Genomic DNA, 21,754 nt, shown 5'->3' with positions numbered 1-21,754 from the left:
ATCCATTAGAGCCATAAGAAAGAACGCCAAAAAGTAGTAGAGATGAGTTGGAAAAGCCCTCAAGAGAAAAACTAGCCCCTGAATTGGACTTGAATTGGTTGCTTTCTTATAGTATGGTGAAGAAAGCAAAGTAGCTTACATAGATTTCATTATTCTGTTGCTGTATAACAAACTGCCCTGAAGCTTAATGGCTTAAAAAGCAACAGTTCCTTATTTCTGATGATTTTCTGGGTTAACTGGATGGTTCTTCTGCTTCACATGGTGTTGGCTGGGGTGCTGGAAAAGGCTGGAAGATCCCAACTAGCCTCATTCACATGGCTGGCATTGGTGCTAGTTGCTGGTTAGGACTACAGCTTGGGCTTTTGGCCAAGGGCCTTGATTCTCCTCTGTTTGAATATCTTCCATAGGCTATTTGAGCTTCCACACATTGTAGCTGCTGGGTTGTAAGAAAGTACATTCTAAGACAAAGGCAAACACCACAAGGCATCACACCACCTAGCTTCAGAAACCACACAGCTCACTTGTGCCATATTCTTTTTAACAAAGCTCATCTAAGACCGGCCTAGATCCAAGGGAAGGGGAAACAGACGACATTTCTTCATGGTAAGAGGGTTGTCATACAGCGAAAGGGCATGGAAGATGGAAGATAGGAGGCTTCTCGAAAAATGTAGTTTATCACAATCCCTATTTGAGATTTTAAGATTGAGAATTTTGCCCAGCCTCATATCACCAAAAATGTTAAAGCAATGATTTGAACTCAAGTTAATCTGATTCCAAGGACTACTCACCCTTCACCAGTGTCCCTCACTGTGAGAATTACTTCTTCCAGGAGGGAATACGGAATAAATTGAAAGGAATAAGAGAAAGTTCTTGGTCTGTAAGATGTGAGCAAGAACTTGAATGGGGAATCAGATTTGTAGGATATGTAAAGGAAAGAGCAAATCATTCAAGTATGATGGTATGTAAGGCTCATGAAGATGTGAGGTATGGATGCTTGGAATGAAGCTGAGTGATAGATTGGGGCCAATTCATGCAGAGCCCTGTATGAGAGTTTCTGAAAGTTTTGGAGGAAGTATGTTATTAGACATGGGCTCCAAAAAGATACATCTGTGTAAAACACATTAGAATGATTGGGCAGTGGAGAATACTAATCTAAAAGATTAGGTAGATTACATTGGCAGTATTACGGAGAAGATTAACAAAAGCTTGAACCAAGGTAATAAAAATGAGAATGAAGAGGTGATGGTTCCCACAAAAATTGAAGTATTCAAATCAGTAAAAACTGGCAACCAATTAAATGTGTGGATCAAGGCAGAGAAAAGAGTCAGAGTTCAATAATATTAAAATAAAGCTGAATGTGTATCCTTTCTTTATTTGAAAGTTGTAATACCATAAGTGTCAGTTCATTAATCATGTTTGCACTCTTTCGTTCCTTGAAAATCTTCCCTAAAATTTTTCAAATGAAGCTATCTTATTTGATTATTATCACATTTAACAGGTTTTCATTAAAAAGTCATGCAAAAATTAGGTCTTGCCATTTCAAATTTTACACTCTAAATTTCTATGCTACTTCTCTTTTCTCCCATTAGGTTAATGGCACTGATGCAGATTATGAATATGAAGAAATCACACTTGAAAGGGTAACAACTGTTAATTGTCTTAAGTTTTTTTATGTGTAAATATGGTGCTTTGAAGAACCGTTGAAATATACTGCTCTTTAGTATAGAATCCAAGAGACAAGATCTTTCAAAAACAGAACCATGTAATATTAGTTTCTTTATAAGTTCACATATCATAAAATTAGCCATGGTATTTTCAGAACCTGTTAGTTTTCTTTAATATAAACTTTATGTAAAGTAGTTTTAGATTTACAGAAAAGTTGTACAGTGAGTTCCCATTTACCTTGGACTCAATTTTGCATATTAACATCTTACATTACTAGAATACATTTGTTTCAAGTAATGAACCAATATTGATACATTATTAACTAAAGTTTAGATTTTATTTGGATTTCCTTAGTTTTTATGTTTTTCTCTTCTAGTCTACCACATTGCATTTACTTATCATGTCTCCTTAGGCTCCTCTAGACTGACAGTTTCTCAGATTTTTCTTGATTTTTAATTTTATTATTTAGTCTTCATATGATAAAATATTTATTTTAAATAAGTTTTTAGTATCCTAGTAACATGCTCATTGTATCAATTTTCTTTTCTAGCAAAATAATTGTCATAGTTCTAATGGACAAGACTCTATTGAAAACTTACTATCATTTACTCCCCCAGTGAGAAAATAACTTGAGTACAATTCAGATGTGTAAATTTTCTTGAATATTTTCCCCTTAAGAATATCTGCATTCAACTGATGCTATATTTTAGTAATGCCACCTTGTCTGACCAGCATTGGGGGAAATGAAGAGTTCAACACAAGTAAATTTCCTAAGAACTGAGAATCTGTATATTTAAGACAAAAACTCTAGATAATTGGATTTGCCAGAATAGACTGAGTGAAAATAGACCTGAGAGAGTCTTTTACGTTTATAATAGATGTTTATTGCCTGCTACCCAAATTTGGGTCACCTGTTCAAGTGACGTGAACGACTGAGTAACTTTCAAGTAAGCTCAGTATTAATGTACTGTACATATTTTAATATGGTATTTTGTTGGTCTTTTTTTCCCAGCCTTATTGAGATAAAATTGACAAATAATCCTAACATTTTATTTTATTTATTTTTCATTCTTTTCCAGTGCCTTTTAAATTTCTTTCTAAAGTCGTGACTATGTGTTATATTTTTCGCTGATTAAAGAACTTGAGTACCAGGATTGGAGAGCTGTTATTAAAGGGTACAGACTTGCAACTAGAAGATGAATAAGTTCTAGGGATCTAATGCAGAGCATACTGCTTATAGTCAACAATACTGTATTATGTACTTCATAATTGCTGAGAGACTGGATCTTAAATGTTCTTGCCACAAAAAATAAATGATAATTATGTGACATGATAGAGGTGTTAGTTAAAGCTACAGTGGTAATCATATTACAGTATATAAATGTATAAAATCAACTCATTGTACACCTTAAACTTATACAATGTTATATGTAAATTATATCTCAATTTTTAAAAGGCAAATGAAAACAAGAACTCAAGTACCTGAGTAACTTGGTAACCTCACACAACCTATTGATGCTATTATTGAAAATATAGTAACTCTTGAAGTGTTTAAACTGAAAAAAAAATTGACTAAAATAGAATGTTAGGACACATCATAGTAGAGTGAAGGTTTAAGCTGTTTAATACTAACAGTGAAGTAATAGGTCAGGATATATCCACTTATTTGAGTTGCCTGAAAGCCAGAGTTAGAACATTTCTTGCAAAGATAAGCGTTTTTTAATACTATTACTTAGGACAGTTGTTCTTGAAGACTTTCTGTAGCAGTAGAACCCTTTCTTCAAAGAAAATATTATTCAAAATGCAGAATGTAAAACAAGCAAAAAGTAACTCTACTTTGGCAAAATTGACTTTGCTATCAAGAAAGCTCACCAATGTTAAGTACTCAGGTTGGGCTTTCAGTATTAGAAAATGCCTTTTGCAGGGCCAGCCCAGTGGTGCAGCAGTTAAGTTCACATGTTCGATTTGGCGGCCTGGTGTTTGCCAGTTCAGATCCTGGGTGCAGACCTACACACAACTTGTCAAGCCATGCTGTGGCAGGCGTCCCACATATAAAGTAGAGGAAGATGGGCACGGATGTTAGCTCAAGGCTAGTCTTCCTCAGCAAAAAGAGGAGGATTGGTGGCAGATATTAGCTTAGGGCTAATCTTCCTCAAAAACAAAAATGCCTTTTGCTAGTCAAGTGTCTTGGTTAAACACGTCAAGCATGGTGGCACCTGTTACTTAGCAGATACAATTTGGTCATTTTAAAGTAAGCTGATAGCAAAGCTAGCAGAAGGAGAGCACCACCTTCTACCTCTTTTTTAAAAGGCTTTTTTAAAGGTTTTACCTACTCAGAAATAATGGCAGCAGAAAGATCACTTCAGTGTTTTTCTCTCAGAAGAGATTTGTTTTACCAAACATGAGTGAGATGCACTCTGGAAGAAAGAGACCTAATAGTGACACCTGTACAGATGGATGACTAATCCAGGGACAAATTGCACATACTTTTAAAGAAAGAACCATAGACTAGACTCCAAAAGTGCTCAGTACGTGTTCTTCATGCTCACCTACCCAACAGTAATGCCTCTGAATTCTTCATAGAGAAAAAAGAGCTTTCTTTAAGTTTCCTAATTTAGAATCTTTGTATTCCTTACACATACACTTTTGTGTGTGTGTGTTCCCTATGTTAGTACAGTTTCTAGGTCCTATAATGCCAGGAAGCTATCAATAAAGATAATTCTTATTCAGTCTTGAATGTTTTTTCTTCTATCCCCAGGGAAATTCAGGGCTTGGTTTCAGCATTGCAGGAGGTACAGACAACCCACACATTGGAGATGACTCAAGTATTTTCATCACCAAAATTATTGCAGGGGGAGCAGCTGCCCAAGACGGAAGATTGCGGTATGTTTTGCACTTTATGTTGTGATACTGAATCCACTTTGTGTATTTTTCTGAGGCAGACCGAACAGTCATAAATACAAATAAAAAACTCTATCGTAATAACTTACATAAGATAGATACTCAAATACCAAGAATGAATGAGATAATTGTGCTCCAAGCATTGTTTTCCTCTTGTCATTTAAGAATTCAATTTTATCTGAGCTATTATAACATTTTTTTTTTTTTTTAAAGATTTTATTTTTTCCTTTTTCTCCCCAAAGCCCCCCGGTACATAGTTGTGTATTCTTCGTTGTGGGTTCCTCTAGTTGTGGCATGTGGGACGCTGCCTCAGCGTGGTCCGACGAGCAGTGCCATGTCCGCGCCCAGGATTCGAACCGACGAAACACCGGGCCGCCTGCAGCGGAGCGCGCGAACTTAACCACTCAGCCACAGGGCCAGCCCCTGAGCTATTATAACATTTTGACTAATAAGTTTTATCGGTGGTTGAGATGTTTGTGAGCAGATTTATAAAAAGTAGAGATTTCCCTTTGTATTTTCAAATAACATTCACAAAATGTTTTCCCTTTATTTTCTGGGTGGGAAACATCTATAGAAACTTATTTAAGATAATGGGGATCATATAGATCTGGGTTTGTATCATACTACAAAGAATAAAGATGATGCAAACTTTAAATAAATTACTGTATTTTCTTAATTGAATAGATAAAAGTAACATTAGTCTCTTGTTTAAATTTAGTGTTCCGTTTCAGAAGATATCTTTAGCATACTTTGTTGTTTCCATAGGCTATAGATTATGGCATAGATTTTCCTATTCCCTTGTTTGTTGTTTTTTATATACAGTGACCATCTAAAGTTTTAAGACTAAGGATTTTTATATGGTCTGTTAAAAACATCTCTTTTTTTGAGTTTATAATAGCTTACATCATTGTGAAATTTCAGTTGTACATTATTTCTTGTCCATCACCATGTAAGTGCTCCCCTTCACCCCCTGTGCCCACCCCCTACCCCCTTCCCCTGGTAACCACTGAACTGTTCTCTTTGTCCATGTGTTTATCTTCCTCATTTTAGTGAAGTCATATAGTGTTTGTCTTTCTCAGTCTGGCTTATTTTGCTTAACATAGTACCCTCCAGGTCCATCCATGTTGTTGCAAATGGGATGATTTTGTCTTTTTTATGGCTCAGTAGTATTCCACTGTGTGTGTGTGTGTACACCACATCTTCTTTATCCAATTATTGGTCAATGGGCACTTGGATTGCTTCCCTGTCTTGGCTATTGTGAATAGTGCTGCAGTGAACATAGGGGTACATAGGTCACTTTGGATTGTTGATTTCAAGTTCTTTGGATAGATACCCAGTAGTGGGATAGCTGGGTCATATGGTATTTCTATTCTTAGTTTTTTGAGGAATTGCCATACTGTTTTCCATAGTGGCTGCACCAGTTTTCATTCCCACCAGTGGTATATGAGGCTTCTCTTTTCTCCACACCCAAAACATCTTATTTTAAGGCTGTTGGTACCTCATGCAGCTCTTTAGTTTCTAAGCTTTACCTCTCACTGGATGTGACAGGTGATATTTAGTGAAATTCGTTAGATACAAAATTAATAATTTGATTGTTCATGTGAACGTAGACGTTTACTTTCTGATTCTGTTACTGGCCTTTTATTTATGCTTCTTATGTAAAAATTAATGTCCTGTTTGTTTCACTGAAGAACGTTTCTGTGGTACTAACTCCAAGCTATCACTGTCTTTGGTTATAGAATTTATTTCCTGTAAAAAAAAGTTAATTCGATAATTATCGGGATCAATTTTAATGTTTTAATTGTGTTTTGTTCCTCTTCCCTGCCCAATTTGAGATGACCATCTTTTTTTTTTCTTTTTCCCCTAATGGAATATCATGCAATTGAAACTGAGACCAGAACCAGGAGGAAAAGTTAGGACTAGGAATAAATCAAACTTTAAAAAAATATATTACTGTGTCAAGGGTAAATTATTTACTTGAGAAACCTTTTAATAATTGGCATAATCTTTAACTTCATATAAATTTCAATAGATAGGTTTGTTTTTTAAAATCTATCTAGATTGGAAAAAGCAATCAAAAAATTATTTTTGGATAAATCACTGAATTAGTCTCAGTTTTGCCACTTACTGTCTCTCTAACCTTAAGGTGATTACTCAGTCTGAACCTCAGTTTTTTATCTTTGAATCACAGTTCTGTCAGTCATCATCTGGGTGGCCTTGAGAAAGTTAGTTAAACTCTTTGTGCCTCAGTTTCTCCATCTGTAAAACAGGGATATAAATATATATCTATCTTACAGATTGTTGTAAGGGCTAAAACACTAAAAGAAGTACCTGACATGTAGTTAGTGCTAAATAAATATTTGCTGTTTTTGTAAAGTATCTAATGCATACACATAACAAGCATACAATAAGCATACAAATTACAGCTGTCATAATGATTTAATATTTTCATGTAATAATCTATTATTTATACTGTTTCTTTTACTGGCCCTTGGGAAATGTTTGTTATTTATTTATGTGGGTATTTGATACATGGAGTATTTGACATGGAGTTTCTTGATTTATATATTCTCTACTAATAAATAATTCTCCTTACCTTAAAAATGAAAATGACAAGAAATAATTGGCAAAGGAAAAGTCGATATTTAAATTTTTAATAATTAATTTTAATTTTTAATATTTTTTCCTCAGGGTCAATGACTGTATATTGCGAGTAAATGAAGTAGATGTCCGTGATGTGACACACAGTAAAGCAGTTGAAGCATTGAAAGAAGCAGGGTCTATTGTACGATTGTATGTAAAAAGACGGAAACCAATATCAGAAAAAATAATGGAAATAAAGCTCATTAAAGGTCCTAAAGGTATGAAATAAATCAAACTAAGACAAATTATTAAGTAAGAAATCTCTGAGTTAAATGTAACTATGAAGTTATTTGTGACCGACATTCTAAGATTAGCAATACTGGTAAGCTACAGACCTTATGTGAATTTTTAGAATGTCTCCGTTATTTCTAGTGATTTTTGTCTTAAGTAGAATTCCACTTAAACACTTTAAAGGTCGTGTATAGTGTTGATATTAACTTGAAATCAGTTATGTACAAAGTACATTAAATGCAGATACGCAGGCTAAGTTCAAAGAAGAAAGAATATTTGTGAGTGTGTCATTAGCCGTTACATCTACAGTGAGGACTGTTAAGATGTGATTTCCGAATTTTGAAAATATTGATGAGATTGAGGATAAATGGAAATACTGATTCTAATTTGTGGCTTCGTGGAAGAGGTGGTATTCCAACAAATTAAAAAAGGAATAGAGAGCTACAAATTGGTGTTGAAGCTGAGAGAGTTATGAATTACAGAAATTCCCTATTTAAAATTCATTCATAGAATATTGGAAAAAGAACCAAGTTACCCACAATTCTGAAGCCTATTAGTTCTGCCCACCAACAGACCATTTTATTTTTTCTCAATTGTTTTAATCTTGCCAGTGTATTAAAAGTGTTAGTAAGAAACACAATTATGATGGAAACAAAAGTGAAACATAATTTTACATTGTCTCTTTGAACTAACAAATGCATTTACAAAGAGCTTTAAGAAGTAACCTGGAAGAAAAAAGGAACTTATTTCTAACTATAGGAGCACTTATTCATCATTGTCCCTGATTGCAGAACAAATACTTGGGATTTAAAAAGTAAGTAAATGGGTTCTTTTCTATTTTTAAAAAAGTTAGTGTGATGAAATTATCACCTTCTACTTTTCAGCCATTTCTTTCTGGACTGAAGTTCTCATTTATTGATGAGATTCTAAAACTAGTGTTTTCCAAACAGGTCTTGGATTCAGCATTGCTGGAGGTGTTGGAAATCAGCATATTCCTGGGGATAATAGCATCTATGTTACCAAAATAATTGAAGGAGGTGCAGCACATAAAGATGGTAAACTTCAAATTGGAGATAAACTTTTAGCAGTAAGTATAAGAAATCTATTGTTACAAAAATCATTTTGATGTCTTCTTTTTTCCTGACAGACCCTAGAATTTCTACATGCCAAAAATGTTTAAATGATATTTAAATGAGTGAATCCTTGCTTTAGTCAAAATCAAAAATGTTTTTTGGTATTATCTTTATTTGCTATGTCCTCTACCAGCTTCCCTCTCTTTTCCTTCTATTCTTTTTTTTTTTCTTTTTCCTCCTCTTTTTTGTTGAAGGGTTAGGGGCTTGGATGCCTAGAATTGTTTAATCATAATCCTTAGTTTTATAACAGTGTCATCCTTTATTCTTGTGTGACCTTCTTTTTTCCTTTTTTTGACTTTATTTCATTTTGTTTATAATATGATGAAAACTGCTAGTCATTCCCTAACTCAAGAACTAGAATATCAACAATCTGTTTCTCGTTCCTTTGCTTTTTTTTTAAAGATTGACACCTGAGCTAACAACTGTTGCCAATATATTTTTTTTTCCCTGCTTTTTCTCCCCTAATCCCCCCAATGTATAGTTGTATATCTTAGTTGTGGGTCCTTCTAGTTGTGGCATGTGGGACGCCGTCTCAAGATGGCATGTCAGCGCCCAGGATCCGAACCAGCGAAGCCCTGGGCCACCGAAGCAGAGCGTGTGAACTTAACCACTCGGCCAGAGGGCCAGCCCCTCCTTTTCTTTTTAAAAATTGTTTAATCACGTACATATGCCTAAATATTCTGTTTAGTATTAATTGTTTTGAAATTTTTTTAAAGGCTATTGTGCTGTATATAGTCCTTTAATACTTTTTTACTCAATATTGTTTTACTGAGACTCATCCATATTATTGCCTAGAGCTGAAATTTATTCATTTCACCTCTATGTAATACTCTGTTCTGGGACTGTACCACAATTTATTTATCCAGTCTTCATCAATAACTGTCTTAGCCCATGTTCCCTAGAAAAACAAAACATGAAGAAAAGCTGCTGTGCTATCATATTATTGGGAACTGTAATCTTAGAGAAGCTAGAGTGAGCGAAAATAAAAAGTGAGCCAGAGAATGAGGGAAAGCCAGAGTAAGGTATTCTGTTTCTGAGCTGGCTGTAATTTAATGAGAAAATGTAGCTCATTGCTTGTCATGTAGGACAGTCTTCCAGGCAGGTGATGTGGAACCACTAACCCTTAAATCCAGCCGTCTAGGGCAAAGAAGGATTTATCTGCTGGCCCCTTTTAGTCTCCTGTCTCTTGTTAGTTAGAATCTACTCCCTGGGGGTTAACTGTCCCAAATTTCTGGGCTGTGTCACCCAGCTCATCTGGGCAAATGCTAGGAAGCCAGCTCCCATAGTCCCTGGCCCAGCACCTCCCCTGAACTCAGAAGTGGTGGGAAGAGCTAGAGCCTCAGTGGTCTGGACAGGTCATGCATGGGCTTCTAACACATTACAGCTCTCACTGTGTGGAACACACCAGCCATGCCAGACCCAGCCCTTAGCCCAGAAGAGGCTGCAAGAGGTGGTAATGGTAGGAGACAAGGCGAGAGGAACAGTAGCCAGGACTCTCCACTAAGCAAGCAGCCAAGTCCTGGTGGGCAGGTAGGTTCAAGTGAGTTTGAAAAGGCACATAAACTAGGTCTGCTATAGTGGTGAGTTGTGTGATTCCCCCTTTTTTGGTATTATGAATAATTCTGCTAAGAAGAGCTGCTGTGTGCTCTGGTGAACATGTACAAGACCTTTACCTATTTAAGAATGTAATTTAATGGATCGTGGTATATCCTATTAGTAACATTATAACAAAAACGTATTGTTTTCCAGACTGCTTGTAAAAATTTACACTCTTCGTCAGCAATATAGAAATGATTCCTTTGCTCTGCATTCTGTCCAGGACTGCTTATTGTTGCAGCAAGGAGCTAGACTGATTATTTTTGACTTAATGATGGGGAAGATGAAAGGGTTGACCTTGAACTGCTTTTCTCTAACTTATCCTCTCACGGCTGTGACTTGCCACTTTTTTCCCCAGGCTACAACCAAAACCCCCTCGTCATCAAACACACACATGTGCACGCGCACACACACCCCAGTTCAAAGCAGCCTTTTTTCTCCACTGGGTTTGTCACTTTTGTTTTTTCATTTCTTAGATACCACATTTTTCTTTTTGGTTTCTCTAGGATCAATTTTAGTGATGTGGAGCCAGCACTTTATGCTGATTTGCTATTTAGTGTGGCTTTTGTTGTCATAATTCCACTGAAATTATTCAGTTCTTAGTTCTCATCTTAATTGACATATCAGGCATTTGACACGGCTTCCTCCTGCTTCGGACACTTTTTCCATTTTGCCTAAAGGTCACCCTCTGTCTTGGTATTCCACTTATCTCACTAACCCCTCCTCACTCTCCTTTTTCGTGCCTCGTCTCCCTCACCTCTAAACATTGAAGTGATCCAGGACTCAGTCCTCATACATTCTCTGTCTTTGATAGGTCTTCACATAACTTACTGAGTCTCATTGCACATGATAGGGATAAGTATTGTTTTCTGAACTTTAGTTTTATTTTTACACACACACGTTTTGTGCATGGCTGAAATATAAAAATTTTTCACAGTGGCTCTTGTCAAAACATTTGAAAAGCCCTGAGAGATTTCATCTAGTCTCCTTTTTTATGTCTCAAGAGTCATCTCAAACTCAGTGTATCTAAAAATGAACGTCTGAGTCCTCCCCGGGTCCCCATATCCTGCTCCTTGTACAGTTTTCACTTCTCATTAAATGGAAACTTTATCCTTCTATTTGCCCTTGTCTGAAACTTTAGGATCATTCTCTTTCTTTCATACTTCTCATTGAATCCCTCAGCAAATCTTGTCAGCTCTTTTATCAGTGTTCTGATGCTGCATAAGAAAACACAAAAATTAGTGGCTAAAACAGCAATAATCATTTATTTGCTTACACTTCTACAATTTGGGTAGGGTTTGGACAGGACAGCCTGTCTCTACTCCACATAATGTCAACTGGAGTGGCTCAGCTAGGGCCAAGGATCCACTGCCAAGTTGGCTCACATATGGTGGTCAAGTTGGTATTGGCTGTCAGCTGGGAGCTCAACTGGGGCTATTAGCTAGGTGTTTAATTCTCCAGTGGCCTCTCCACATGGTTAAGTTGGGTTTCTCACAGTATGGTGGCCAGGTTCTGGGAGGGATGTACTAAGAGTAAGCTTTCCCAGAACACAAGCTCCAGTGTGTGGCATCTATCAATCCTTTCTTTGCATCTGGGTTACTAATGTCTCATTGAGTAAAGCTAGTTACATGGCCAAGCAAGATTCAGATTTTACAAGGGTGTGAATACCAAGATCCATGGCTCATTGCAGGCCACCAAAGAAACAGTATGCCACAGCTGTATATTTCAAAGTGCAGGCAATCCTCACTATGCATGGTAGTGTGGGACCATAAAAATGACCATGCAGCTGAAACCCTGCAAAGCAGTGTTAATGATCAACTGGGAAAGTTGCAGTTGTTCTTTGACCTTTAGAAATTTTTGTGAAGACATCTAAAACACTCCTACTGTCAATTATAAAGGTACAAAATTAGGGAAATGAAAACTACTTTAAAATAGGTATTTGTTTAGTATGTTGTAATTTAAAGTATTATAAACATTATAGTGTTTTATTTCTTTGCAAAAAAAAATGTTTACCAAAAAGAACAATCTAAACCTAAAACTAGCAGAAGGAAGGAAAGAATAAAGATTAGAGCAGAAATTAATGAAATAGGGAATAGTAAAACCATAGAGATCAACCAAACCTAAACTTAGTTCTTTGAAAAGGTCAAGAAACTTGACAAACCTTTAGCTAGATAGGCTAAGAAAAAGAGAAGACTCAAATTTCTAAAACTGGGAATGAAAGAGGGGGACATACAGGAATACTTTTATTTATGAACGACTAGATGCCAACACATTAGATAATTTAGATGAAATGGACAAATTCCTAGAAAGACACAAACTACCACTTCTATTCAACATTGTACTAAGGAGTCTAGCTAGGGCAATAAAAGAAAAATACATTTGACTGGGAAAGAAAAAGTAAAACTATAGTTGCAGATTACATCATATTGTATATAGAAAATCCTAAGGAACCTACAATAGAACTAATAAACAAGTTTAGCAAGGTTGCAGGATACATCATCACTACTTAAAATCAGTTGCCTTTCTATACAAAAGATAGATGAATGGCCAATAAATAATTGAAAAAAATCTCAACTTTTGACTATTAACAATAGAAGTACAGATTTAAATATAACTTATGTACAAATTAAAACATATGTCATTTTACAGACTTTTTTTACAAATTGATAAATATTCATTGTTGGTGAGATTCTAGTAAATGAGCACTTGTATTCTGTGGTGGTGAATATAAATTTACTAAAGCTGTTTATTTAGTACAGTTCAAATACATATTAATGTTAGAATGGCCTAATAAATTATGATATAACCAAACAATGGGGTGGTGTGCAACAAGTTTTAAAAATGAAGTAATTCTGTGTGTCCCAACGTGGAAAGATCTTTAAGATACCTCATATTAAAAAATCCAGTTGCTGACCAAAAACTTGAGTATGGTCTCATTTTCTTTAAAAAAAAAAAAACACACAACTAAAATATACCCATACACATTCCTAAATACCTGAGAGTGGAAGGAGATTCAGGCTCAGGGATTGGAAGAAATGGGGGCTGGAATCAAAACTGGCTGTTTCATTAGCATCCATAAACAACTTCACTTATCGTCATAAGCAACTTCCTGATATCATAGACGATAAAAATGGGTGTTTTCTTTCCATGCACCTTTATAGTCCTTAGATCACACTCTCATTTTCTTGGTCTTTTGGTGTAATTGTTTATAACCTAAAAGCAGAAGGCAAGTGAAAATGTCTTAAAATAAATGTCTTTTGGGATTTTCTTTTAGGTGAATAGTGTGTGTTTAGAAGAAGTTACTCATGAAGAAGCAGTAACCGCCTTAAAGAACACATCTGATTTTGTTTATTTGAAAGTGGCAAAACCCACAAGTGTGTATATGAATGATGGCTACGCACCACCTGGTATAACCAACTGTAAGTCTGTTTGCTTAAATCTGTCTTCTTGCCAGAGATGTAATATATTTTAATGAAACTTTTCCAATATAAAATTTAAACATTATACCAATATTTTTAAAGGAACTGTTAAGTGTTTTAACCTAATAGTTTTAAAAAATCAATTTTAAGTCAGAATCATCATCATAAGGTGGGGGAGGGTAACTTTCTCCTTTACTATTTTATGATAGTAATTATTTTTAACATTTAAAGCACTGATTCTCAAACTTTCTTGTAAATAATAGTCACCAAAGGTATTTGCAGATAATTCAGATTATTGTTTTGTTCTGATAGTTTGGGGATGGAGCACAGAAATTTACTTTAACAAGCAATTCTTTTAATAAGTAAGGCAATTCTGATGCTTCTGGTGCCACTGGTTCATGAACTACACTTTGAGAAACACTGCTTTTAAAATATTTCTGAAACTTGGGATTTTCTGTACTCTCAGCTATTTGAGCACAGATATTCGTACTTCAAGCTCCTAGTGTATTGCCTAAACTATATTTGTGTGCAATACAATTGTGTTACAGAATTGTTATTGTGGAAGTACTTACGTAATTTTAAGTTTCCTATTGATTTTCAGTTTTTTAAATATACAAGCTGAGATGAGATTTAAATGTATTTTTAATGTGTGTGTGTTGGTTGAAAAATGGTTTTACTTGTTTAGTGCATTGAGGTGATAGTGGAAGCACCCAGGTATAATAAAGGTCTTAAATGCACTCTTTGTAATCTGCTTTTCCAAGTTATCCTTTTTTAAATTAGGAAATTTTAGAGATATTTGTGATTTTGGAAGTGGCAATGTTTCTAATTTTAAAACTGTCAAAGTTTGTTACCATCACTAATCAGTATAAGTTAAATGCAAAATATATGTTGAAATATATATACCATTCTCCAGTCATACATCTTTATTTTATGCTCATTGATTCATTAATTACTCAAGTATAACTGAATTTTTTCCTTAATAGCATTCAGCCTCTCTTAATGGACAGAGATGCTGCCTTTCACTTCGTTTGTGTCAGAAAAGAACTTTGCTTTACTTGTTAAAATTCTTACATTTATTTGGTCTTGCAGACAAACTTTATATAAGATCTTTATGTATTTTTATTTGTGATTAGAGATGCAAATTCAATAATAGCATTTTATTATTTAATAAAAATATTTAATAGCATTTTATTCACCAACTTAAGTATCAATTTTATTTATTTGTTATGCTGCCTTATGAGTTGAAGACAACTATGTGCACATTTATGACAGTTGTTCCACGAATTGAGAATTGGTGTCCTGATTATGGCCAAATATAGATAGCCAGACTGCTTGTTACAAATATGTTGAACTGAAAAAAAATGTTATTTTCTTATTGAATTATCTGTTTTTATATATAATAATATGACATTTAAAAAATGGAAGAGCTCGTCTTAAAGAGTAATGATTAAATAAGGATGAGTTGTTTTCCTTATGGGGATAGGTAGGATATTTCTTTCCTTTTTTTTAATCTAATATTGAACTAATGGAACATTATGAAAAAGTTTAAGTATAACATTCTATTTCCGTTTCCCTCTTTGTTAGGCAACTACAACTGTGAATTTGGTTGTATACTTCCAGTCCATGTTCAAACTACATATGCAGTTCATAAATAATTTGTTTTTTAAAAAGTATTTGTGTTTTAAACTTTTCATGTAAACAATTTTTAACCATCAACCCTGCTGAAGCCCTTGCCGTCAGACTATTCAGCTTCCCGCCTATCCCTTACATCGTTAGTCATCTGCTGTCCTCCTCATCATTCTGGCTTTGGTCACTGGAGATCTTAGGGTCAGACCCATTGTCCTTCTTGCCTCTGCTGTTCACGTCGTCATTCTTAGTGATGTCCAAGCAAAATCCACACTGATAATTCATTTAACAACCTTGCTGCTTTGTTTCTTGATCACTTCCTTTTTAACTATCCTGCCTTCTACTCCAGCTCTGATACTTCCGAGATAATAATTTAGGTCTTATCATTATCAATACATTCATAACCTCTGAAATCTTGGTTTAAGCTATCCCGTCCTCTGACTGCCATCCTCGGTTCATTTACCCCTGTTCTAGCAATTCATCCTCATTTTGACCTTCAATCATGTGACACTATCACTTGATTCCCCCCCGTGTCTCCACTTGTCTACTTTTTTTTAGCTTAGCTTCCGTGATTTGTCATGATACTTACTTCCTTGCATGTATCTTCTACACCCTTGCCCCCTCCTTTTTCATTCAACCTGCTGTCTTCCTCCATTCCTATTCCCTAAAAAGCAGAACATGACTGGAGAAAAGCACAAAATTCTACTTTGAGTTATGATCATAGATCTCAGATGGGGCCATACTATTGTGGTTGTAATCAAAATATGTATAATAACCAAAATATGGTACCTGGGAATTAAAGTAGGTTTATTACTGAAGAAGAAAATGTTCATTGGATCTGATAGAGAACATAGTTTCTCTGCTGACATTAAAATGCTCATGCTTTTGCATTCTCTATCTTCCTCCTCTTTTTTGTTGGTGAGGAAGATTCGCCCTGAGCTAAAATCCGTTGTCAATCTTCTTCTTTTTTCTTTTTTTCTTTTCTTTTTATTTTTAAGGAAGATTAGCCCTGAGCTAACATATGCTGTCACTCCTCCTCGTTTTTTGCTGAGGAAGACTGGCCCCGAGCTAACATCCGTGCCCATCATCCTCTACTTTATATGTGGGATGCCTACCACAGCATGGCTTTGCCAAGTGGTGCCATGTCTGCACCCGGGATCCGAACCGGTGAACCCCAGGCTGCCAAAGCAGAACGTGCGCACTTAACCGCTGCAGCACTGGAACAGCCCCATTCTTTATTTTTTTTAAAGATTGGCACCTGAGCTAACATCTGTTGCCAATCTTCTTTTTTCCTCTTCTTCTTCTTCTCCCCAAAGGCCCCAGTACATAGTTGTATATTCTACTTGTAGGTCCTTCTATTTGTGCTATGTGGGATGCTGCCTCAGCATGGCTTGATCAGTGCTTCTGGGTCCACGCCCAGGATCCAAACCAGTGAAACCCTGGGCCACTGAAGCAGAGTGCGAGAACTGAACCACTCAGCCACAGGGCCAGCCCCCATCCTCCTCTTTTTTTCCCTTGAGGAAGATTAGCTCTGATCTAACACCTGTGCCAGTCTTTGTGTACTTTGTATGTGGGAAACCTCCACAGCATGGCTGATGAGTGGAGTAGGTCTGCACCCAGAATCCGAACCCATGAACCCGAGCCGCCAAAACAGAGCAGGCAGAACGTTAACCACTTTGCCACGGTGCTGGCCCATATCTTCTCATTTTTGCAGTACATTCTCTTCAGCTGGAAGGCTAAACTTCTGATTTGACCACTGATCTCTTCCCACTTTTACTTCAAACTCCTCCACTTGCTTTTCTCCCAAACCTTGGAGGGCTTGGGTCATTAATCTTGATAGTTAAAGACAGTAAATTAGGCTGCCTTGTTTTGTAGTTTCCTGGTGAATCTTTTTACATAGGATTTTGGGGGTGGGAATTAGCATTGTTTTAACTGATCCTTCTTTGAAGGAGCTGTCATTTCTTTGATAGGAACATTAATTTTTAGTCCCCGCTGTGTGAAATGTTATGCCTTACGAGTGAGAATGACTCCTCCAGAAAGGATCCATTGAATAAAGGCACAGTCTGGATATGGCAGGGAAAACACATTGGGAGTACATTTCCTGGCTTGGGCAGTTGACTGAAGTTCTTGTCTAGTTGTTTTTTTGTTCCGTCCAGACTTGTTAATGCAGCAAAGAAAGTTGAGTCAAAAAACAGTAAACTCTGAACTTTGGAAGGCCAGTAATTGCAGAGATTCACATGAGTGTCTGTTGCTTTAGGGCAATGTGCTAGTTCCCTTGAAAATCACACATCGTGCTTATCACCCTGGAGAGACTGGACTTTCAAAGTCAAGAGCCGTTGGTAGAAAGTCTTTTGGCTCAAATGCAAAAGAGCATTTTTTATATGAACTGGACAAGAAACAGTTGCTATTGGATACTGCAAACCTGTAATAGCAAAGATAGACTGGGCTTCCAAGCCCTGTACTATCAGTAGACGTTGTAGACTTTTTCCTTTTTGTATGATTACAGAGAGACAGAGATGTATAGATGCTACCTCCTTTTGATAGAGTATACGTTTTTTTTTCCAGTACACCATAGTTTCAGTCATTACCTATTTTCTTTGATAAGGTCACTTCGCTCCTTTATGTTACCTGTCTGGCCACTATAGTAATTTAAACTAAGGATCCTTGCATTTTTGTACTCCCAATTTGTATTATAATGCCTTGGGCATAGAAGACACTTGGTAATATAATGAAAGAAGAGATTGATGGTTAAATAATAAATATTACAGCCAAATTTTGAAATGCTGTGTAATTTTATCATAGTTAAAGCCTCAAGAAAGTTTAATACTGCTTTCTGTGTATTTCAGTAATGGTGCAGATGATTCAGGTGTGTTGTGTTTTTTGGAAGCTACAATTGAAATGTGTTGCTTACCTGGGTCAGGAAGTTTTCTGTTCTTAGCTCTTGTTAGAATTACAACCTATCAATGACATTTGTTATTGAAATGCACCAATAGATAGTTTTTGCTTATTTTTTATTTTTACTTTTTATCAGGTTTCCATTCACGGTGCATTAAAAAGAATAATTATAAATTGGAATAACAAATCTGAGCTGGTGTCAGGACATAGGTTTTATTTTAATAGACTTTATATTTTAGAGCAATTTCAGATTCACAGCAAAATTAAATACAAAGTACAGAAATTTCCCACATTCCACCTGCCCCGACATGTGCATCGCCTTTCCTCTTATCAACATTCCCCAGCAGAGTGGTATATTTGTTACGATTTATGAACCTACATTGCCACGTTGTTGCCCAAAACTCATAGTTTACCTTAAGGTACGCTCTTGGTGGTATTTGTCCTGTGGGTTTGCACAAATGTATAATAACATGTATTCACCATCATAGTATCATACAGAGTAGTTTCACTCCCCTAAAAATCCTGTGCTCTGCCTGTTCCTTGCTCTAATCCCTGGTGACCACTGATCTTTTTACTGTGTCCATAGTTTTGCTTTTTCCAGAATGTCGTGTAGTTGGAATCATCCAGTATGTAACCTTTGTTATGTATCATCCAGTATTTAACCTTTGTCGTGTAGTTGGAATCATCCAATATGTAACACTCATGTATGTAACCATCCAGTATGAGGTTGGCTTCTTTCACATAGTAAATGCATCTAAGGTTCTGCCGTATCTTTTCATGGCTTGATAGCTCTTTTCTTTTTAGAGCTGAGTAACCCTATGTCTGGATGTACCACAGTTTATTTGTCCATTCACCTATGGAAGAATGTCTTGGTTTCTTCTCAGTTTTGGCAATTATAAATAAAGCTGCTATAAACATCCGTGAGCAAGTTTTTGTGTGGACGTAAGTTTTCAACTCCTTTGGGTAAATACCAAGGAGTGTGATTGCTGGGTTGTATGGTAAGAATATGTTTAGTTTTAGAAGAAACTACCAAAGTGTCTTCCGAAGTGACTACCATTTTGCATTCCCACCAGCAGTGTATGAGAGTTCCTTTTACTCCAGCATTTGGTATTCTCAATGTTCTGTATTTTGGCCATTCTAATAGATGTACAGCAGTATCTTGTTGTTTTAATTAGCATTTCCCTGATGACATATGATGTGGAGCACCTTTTCATATGCTTATTTGCACTCTGTATATCTTCTTTGGTAAGGTGTCTGTTAAGAGTTGTTGGTACATTTTTAAATTGGGTTGTTTGTTGAGTTTAAGAGTTCTTTATATATTTTGGCTGATAGTCCTTTATCAGAGATATCTTTTGCAAATGTATTCTCCCAGTCTGTGGTTTGTCCTTTCATTCTCTAGACAGTATCTTTTGCAGAGCAGAAACATTTAATTTTAATCAAGTCTAGCCTATAAATTCTTTCTTTCATAGATCGTGCCTTTGGTGTTGTACCTGAAAAGTCATTGCCACACCCAAGATCATCTAGACTTTTTCCTATGTTGCCGTCTAGGAGTTTTATAGGTTTGCATTTTACATTTAAGTCTATGATTCATTTTGAGTTAATTTTTGTAAGGTTTATGTCCAGATTTGGGTTTTTTATGTCCAGTCATTCCAACACCGTTTGTTGAAAAGATTGTCTTTGCTCCATTGTATTGCCTTTGCTCCTTTATCAGACATCAGTTGACTATATTTATATAGATGTATTTTTGGACTCTCTAGTCTGTTCCATTGATCTATTTTTCTATTATATTGTCAATACCACAAAAGATTACTGTAGCTTTGTAGGAAGTCTTGAACTCAGGTAGTGTCAGTCCTCCAACCATGTTCTTCTCCTTCAATATTGTGTTGGCTATTCTGGGTCTTTTGCCTCTCCATATAAACTGTAGAATCAGTTTGACAGTATCCACAAAATAACTTGCTGATATTTGGGGTTTGAACTGAATCTATAGATCAAGTTGGGAAGAACTAATGATGGCAGTATTGAATCTTCCTATCCATGAACGTGGAGTATCTCTCCAGTTATTTACTTCTTTGATATCTTTCATCAGAATTTTATAGTTTTCCTCACGTAGATCTTCTTATATATTTTGTTATATTTATACCTAAGTATATCATTTTCAGGGGGGCTCATGTAAATGGTATTGTGTTTTTAATTTCAGATTCCATTTGTTCGTTGCTGGTGTGTAGGAAAGCGATTTATTTTTTTTTTATGACTTGCAAAAGTGTTATCTGTTAGATCATCAATAAGAAAAATCAATTTTTGTTTTACCTTCTCCTATTTCTTCTTCAGTGCTCTTCCTGTCTTTATGTATAACTAGTTTCTGACCTACCAACTTTCCTTCTCTGTAAAGAACTTATTTTAACATTTCAAAGGGCCGGTCTACTGGCAACAAATTCTCTCAATTTTTTGTTTGTATAAGAAAGTGTTTATTGCTTCTTCACTTTTGAAGGATAATCTTACTAGATAAAGGGTGGGTTTTTTCTCTTAACACTAAATATTTCACTCCACTGTCTTGCTTGAATGGCTTCTGAGGAGAAGTCAGACATAATTCTTATCTTTGCACCTCTGTCAGTAAGGTGGGTTTTTTCCTGTGGCTTCTTTCAGGATTTTTCCCCCTTTTAAAAAATGTTCTGTAGTTTGAAAAGAATATGCTTAGGTGTAATTTTCTTGGCTTTTATCCTGTTTCATATTCTCTGAGCTTCCTAGATCTGTGGTTTGGGATCTGACATTAATTTGGGGAAATTTTCAGTCATTATTCTTTCGAATATTTTTTTATTCCTTTTTCCCCTCTTTCTCCTTTTAGTATACCCGTTATGTGTATGTTATACCTTTTGTAGTTGTCCCACAGTTCTTGGATATTCTGTTGTGGAGTTTGGTTTCTTTTTTTTTTTTTTCAGTCTTTATTTTCTCTTTGTTTTTCAGTTTTAGAGGTTGCTATTAAAATATCCTCAACCTCAGAGATTCTTCCCTGAGCCATGTCCAGATTACTAATAAGCCCATCAAAGGCATTCTTCGTTTCTGTTACGATGTTTTTGATCTGAAGTATTTTTTTGTTTCTTTCTTACAACTTCCATCTCTCTGCTTATATTGCACGTCTATTCTTACACACTGTTTACTTTATCCATTAGGGCTATTAGCATATCAATCATTGTTTTAAATTCCTGGTCTGATAAGTCCAATTTCTCTGCCATGTCTGAGTCTGGTTCTGATGCTTGCTCTTCAAGCTGTGTTTTTTCCTTTTAGTATGTCTTCTCATTTTTTTCTTGATAGCCAGGCATGATAGACTGTAAAAGGAACTGCTGTAAATAGGCCCTTAGAAGTGTGGTGAACGTGTTGGGGGTGGAAAGTGTTCTAAGTCCTATGATTAGGGCTCAGTCTTTTAGTGAGCCTGTGCCTCTGGAATGTGAAATTCACAGTGCTTCTCAATGTTCCCCCTATCCTCCCTTGGGTCGGATAGGATGGCTAGAGTGGTCTTGGTTATTTCCCTCCCCACAGGCCAGTTGGGCTCTGACAAAACCCCGGCAGGTTAGGCTGTGGTTAAATAGCTTCTCCTGAAGGCAGACTCTTGTTAAGAACAGAATCTTCTTGTGTATTTCAGAATGGTTC

The 21,754-nt window shown here is 36.0% G+C and overlaps 1 protein-coding gene across 18 annotated transcripts in view; it reads left to right on the top strand.

Moving 5' to 3' along the window:
* The window catches only part of DLG1 (discs large MAGUK scaffold protein 1), a 256,957-nt gene that overhangs the window by 158,026 nt on the left and 77,177 nt on the right, over positions 1-21,754 (top strand). For all 18 annotated transcript variants that reach the window (XM_070509126.1, XM_070509131.1, XM_014868119.3 and 15 more), the window contains 5 exons: positions 1,590-1,640; positions 4,424-4,548; positions 7,258-7,427; positions 8,391-8,527; positions 13,444-13,588. In XM_070509126.1, coding sequence (XP_070365227.1) covers positions 1,590-1,640; positions 4,424-4,548; positions 7,258-7,427; positions 8,391-8,527; positions 13,444-13,588 — 628 coding nt within the window. The remainder of the gene's footprint in view (positions 1-1,589; positions 1,641-4,423; positions 4,549-7,257; positions 7,428-8,390; positions 8,528-13,443; positions 13,589-21,754) is intronic.

Source organism: Equus asinus, chromosome 5, assembly GCF_041296235.1.
Source record: "Equus asinus isolate D_3611 breed Donkey chromosome 5, EquAss-T2T_v2, whole genome shotgun sequence".
Classification (NCBI taxonomy): Eukaryota; Metazoa; Chordata; class Mammalia; order Perissodactyla; family Equidae; genus Equus; species Equus asinus.
This window is presented reverse-complemented; position numbering and strand designations above follow the sequence as displayed.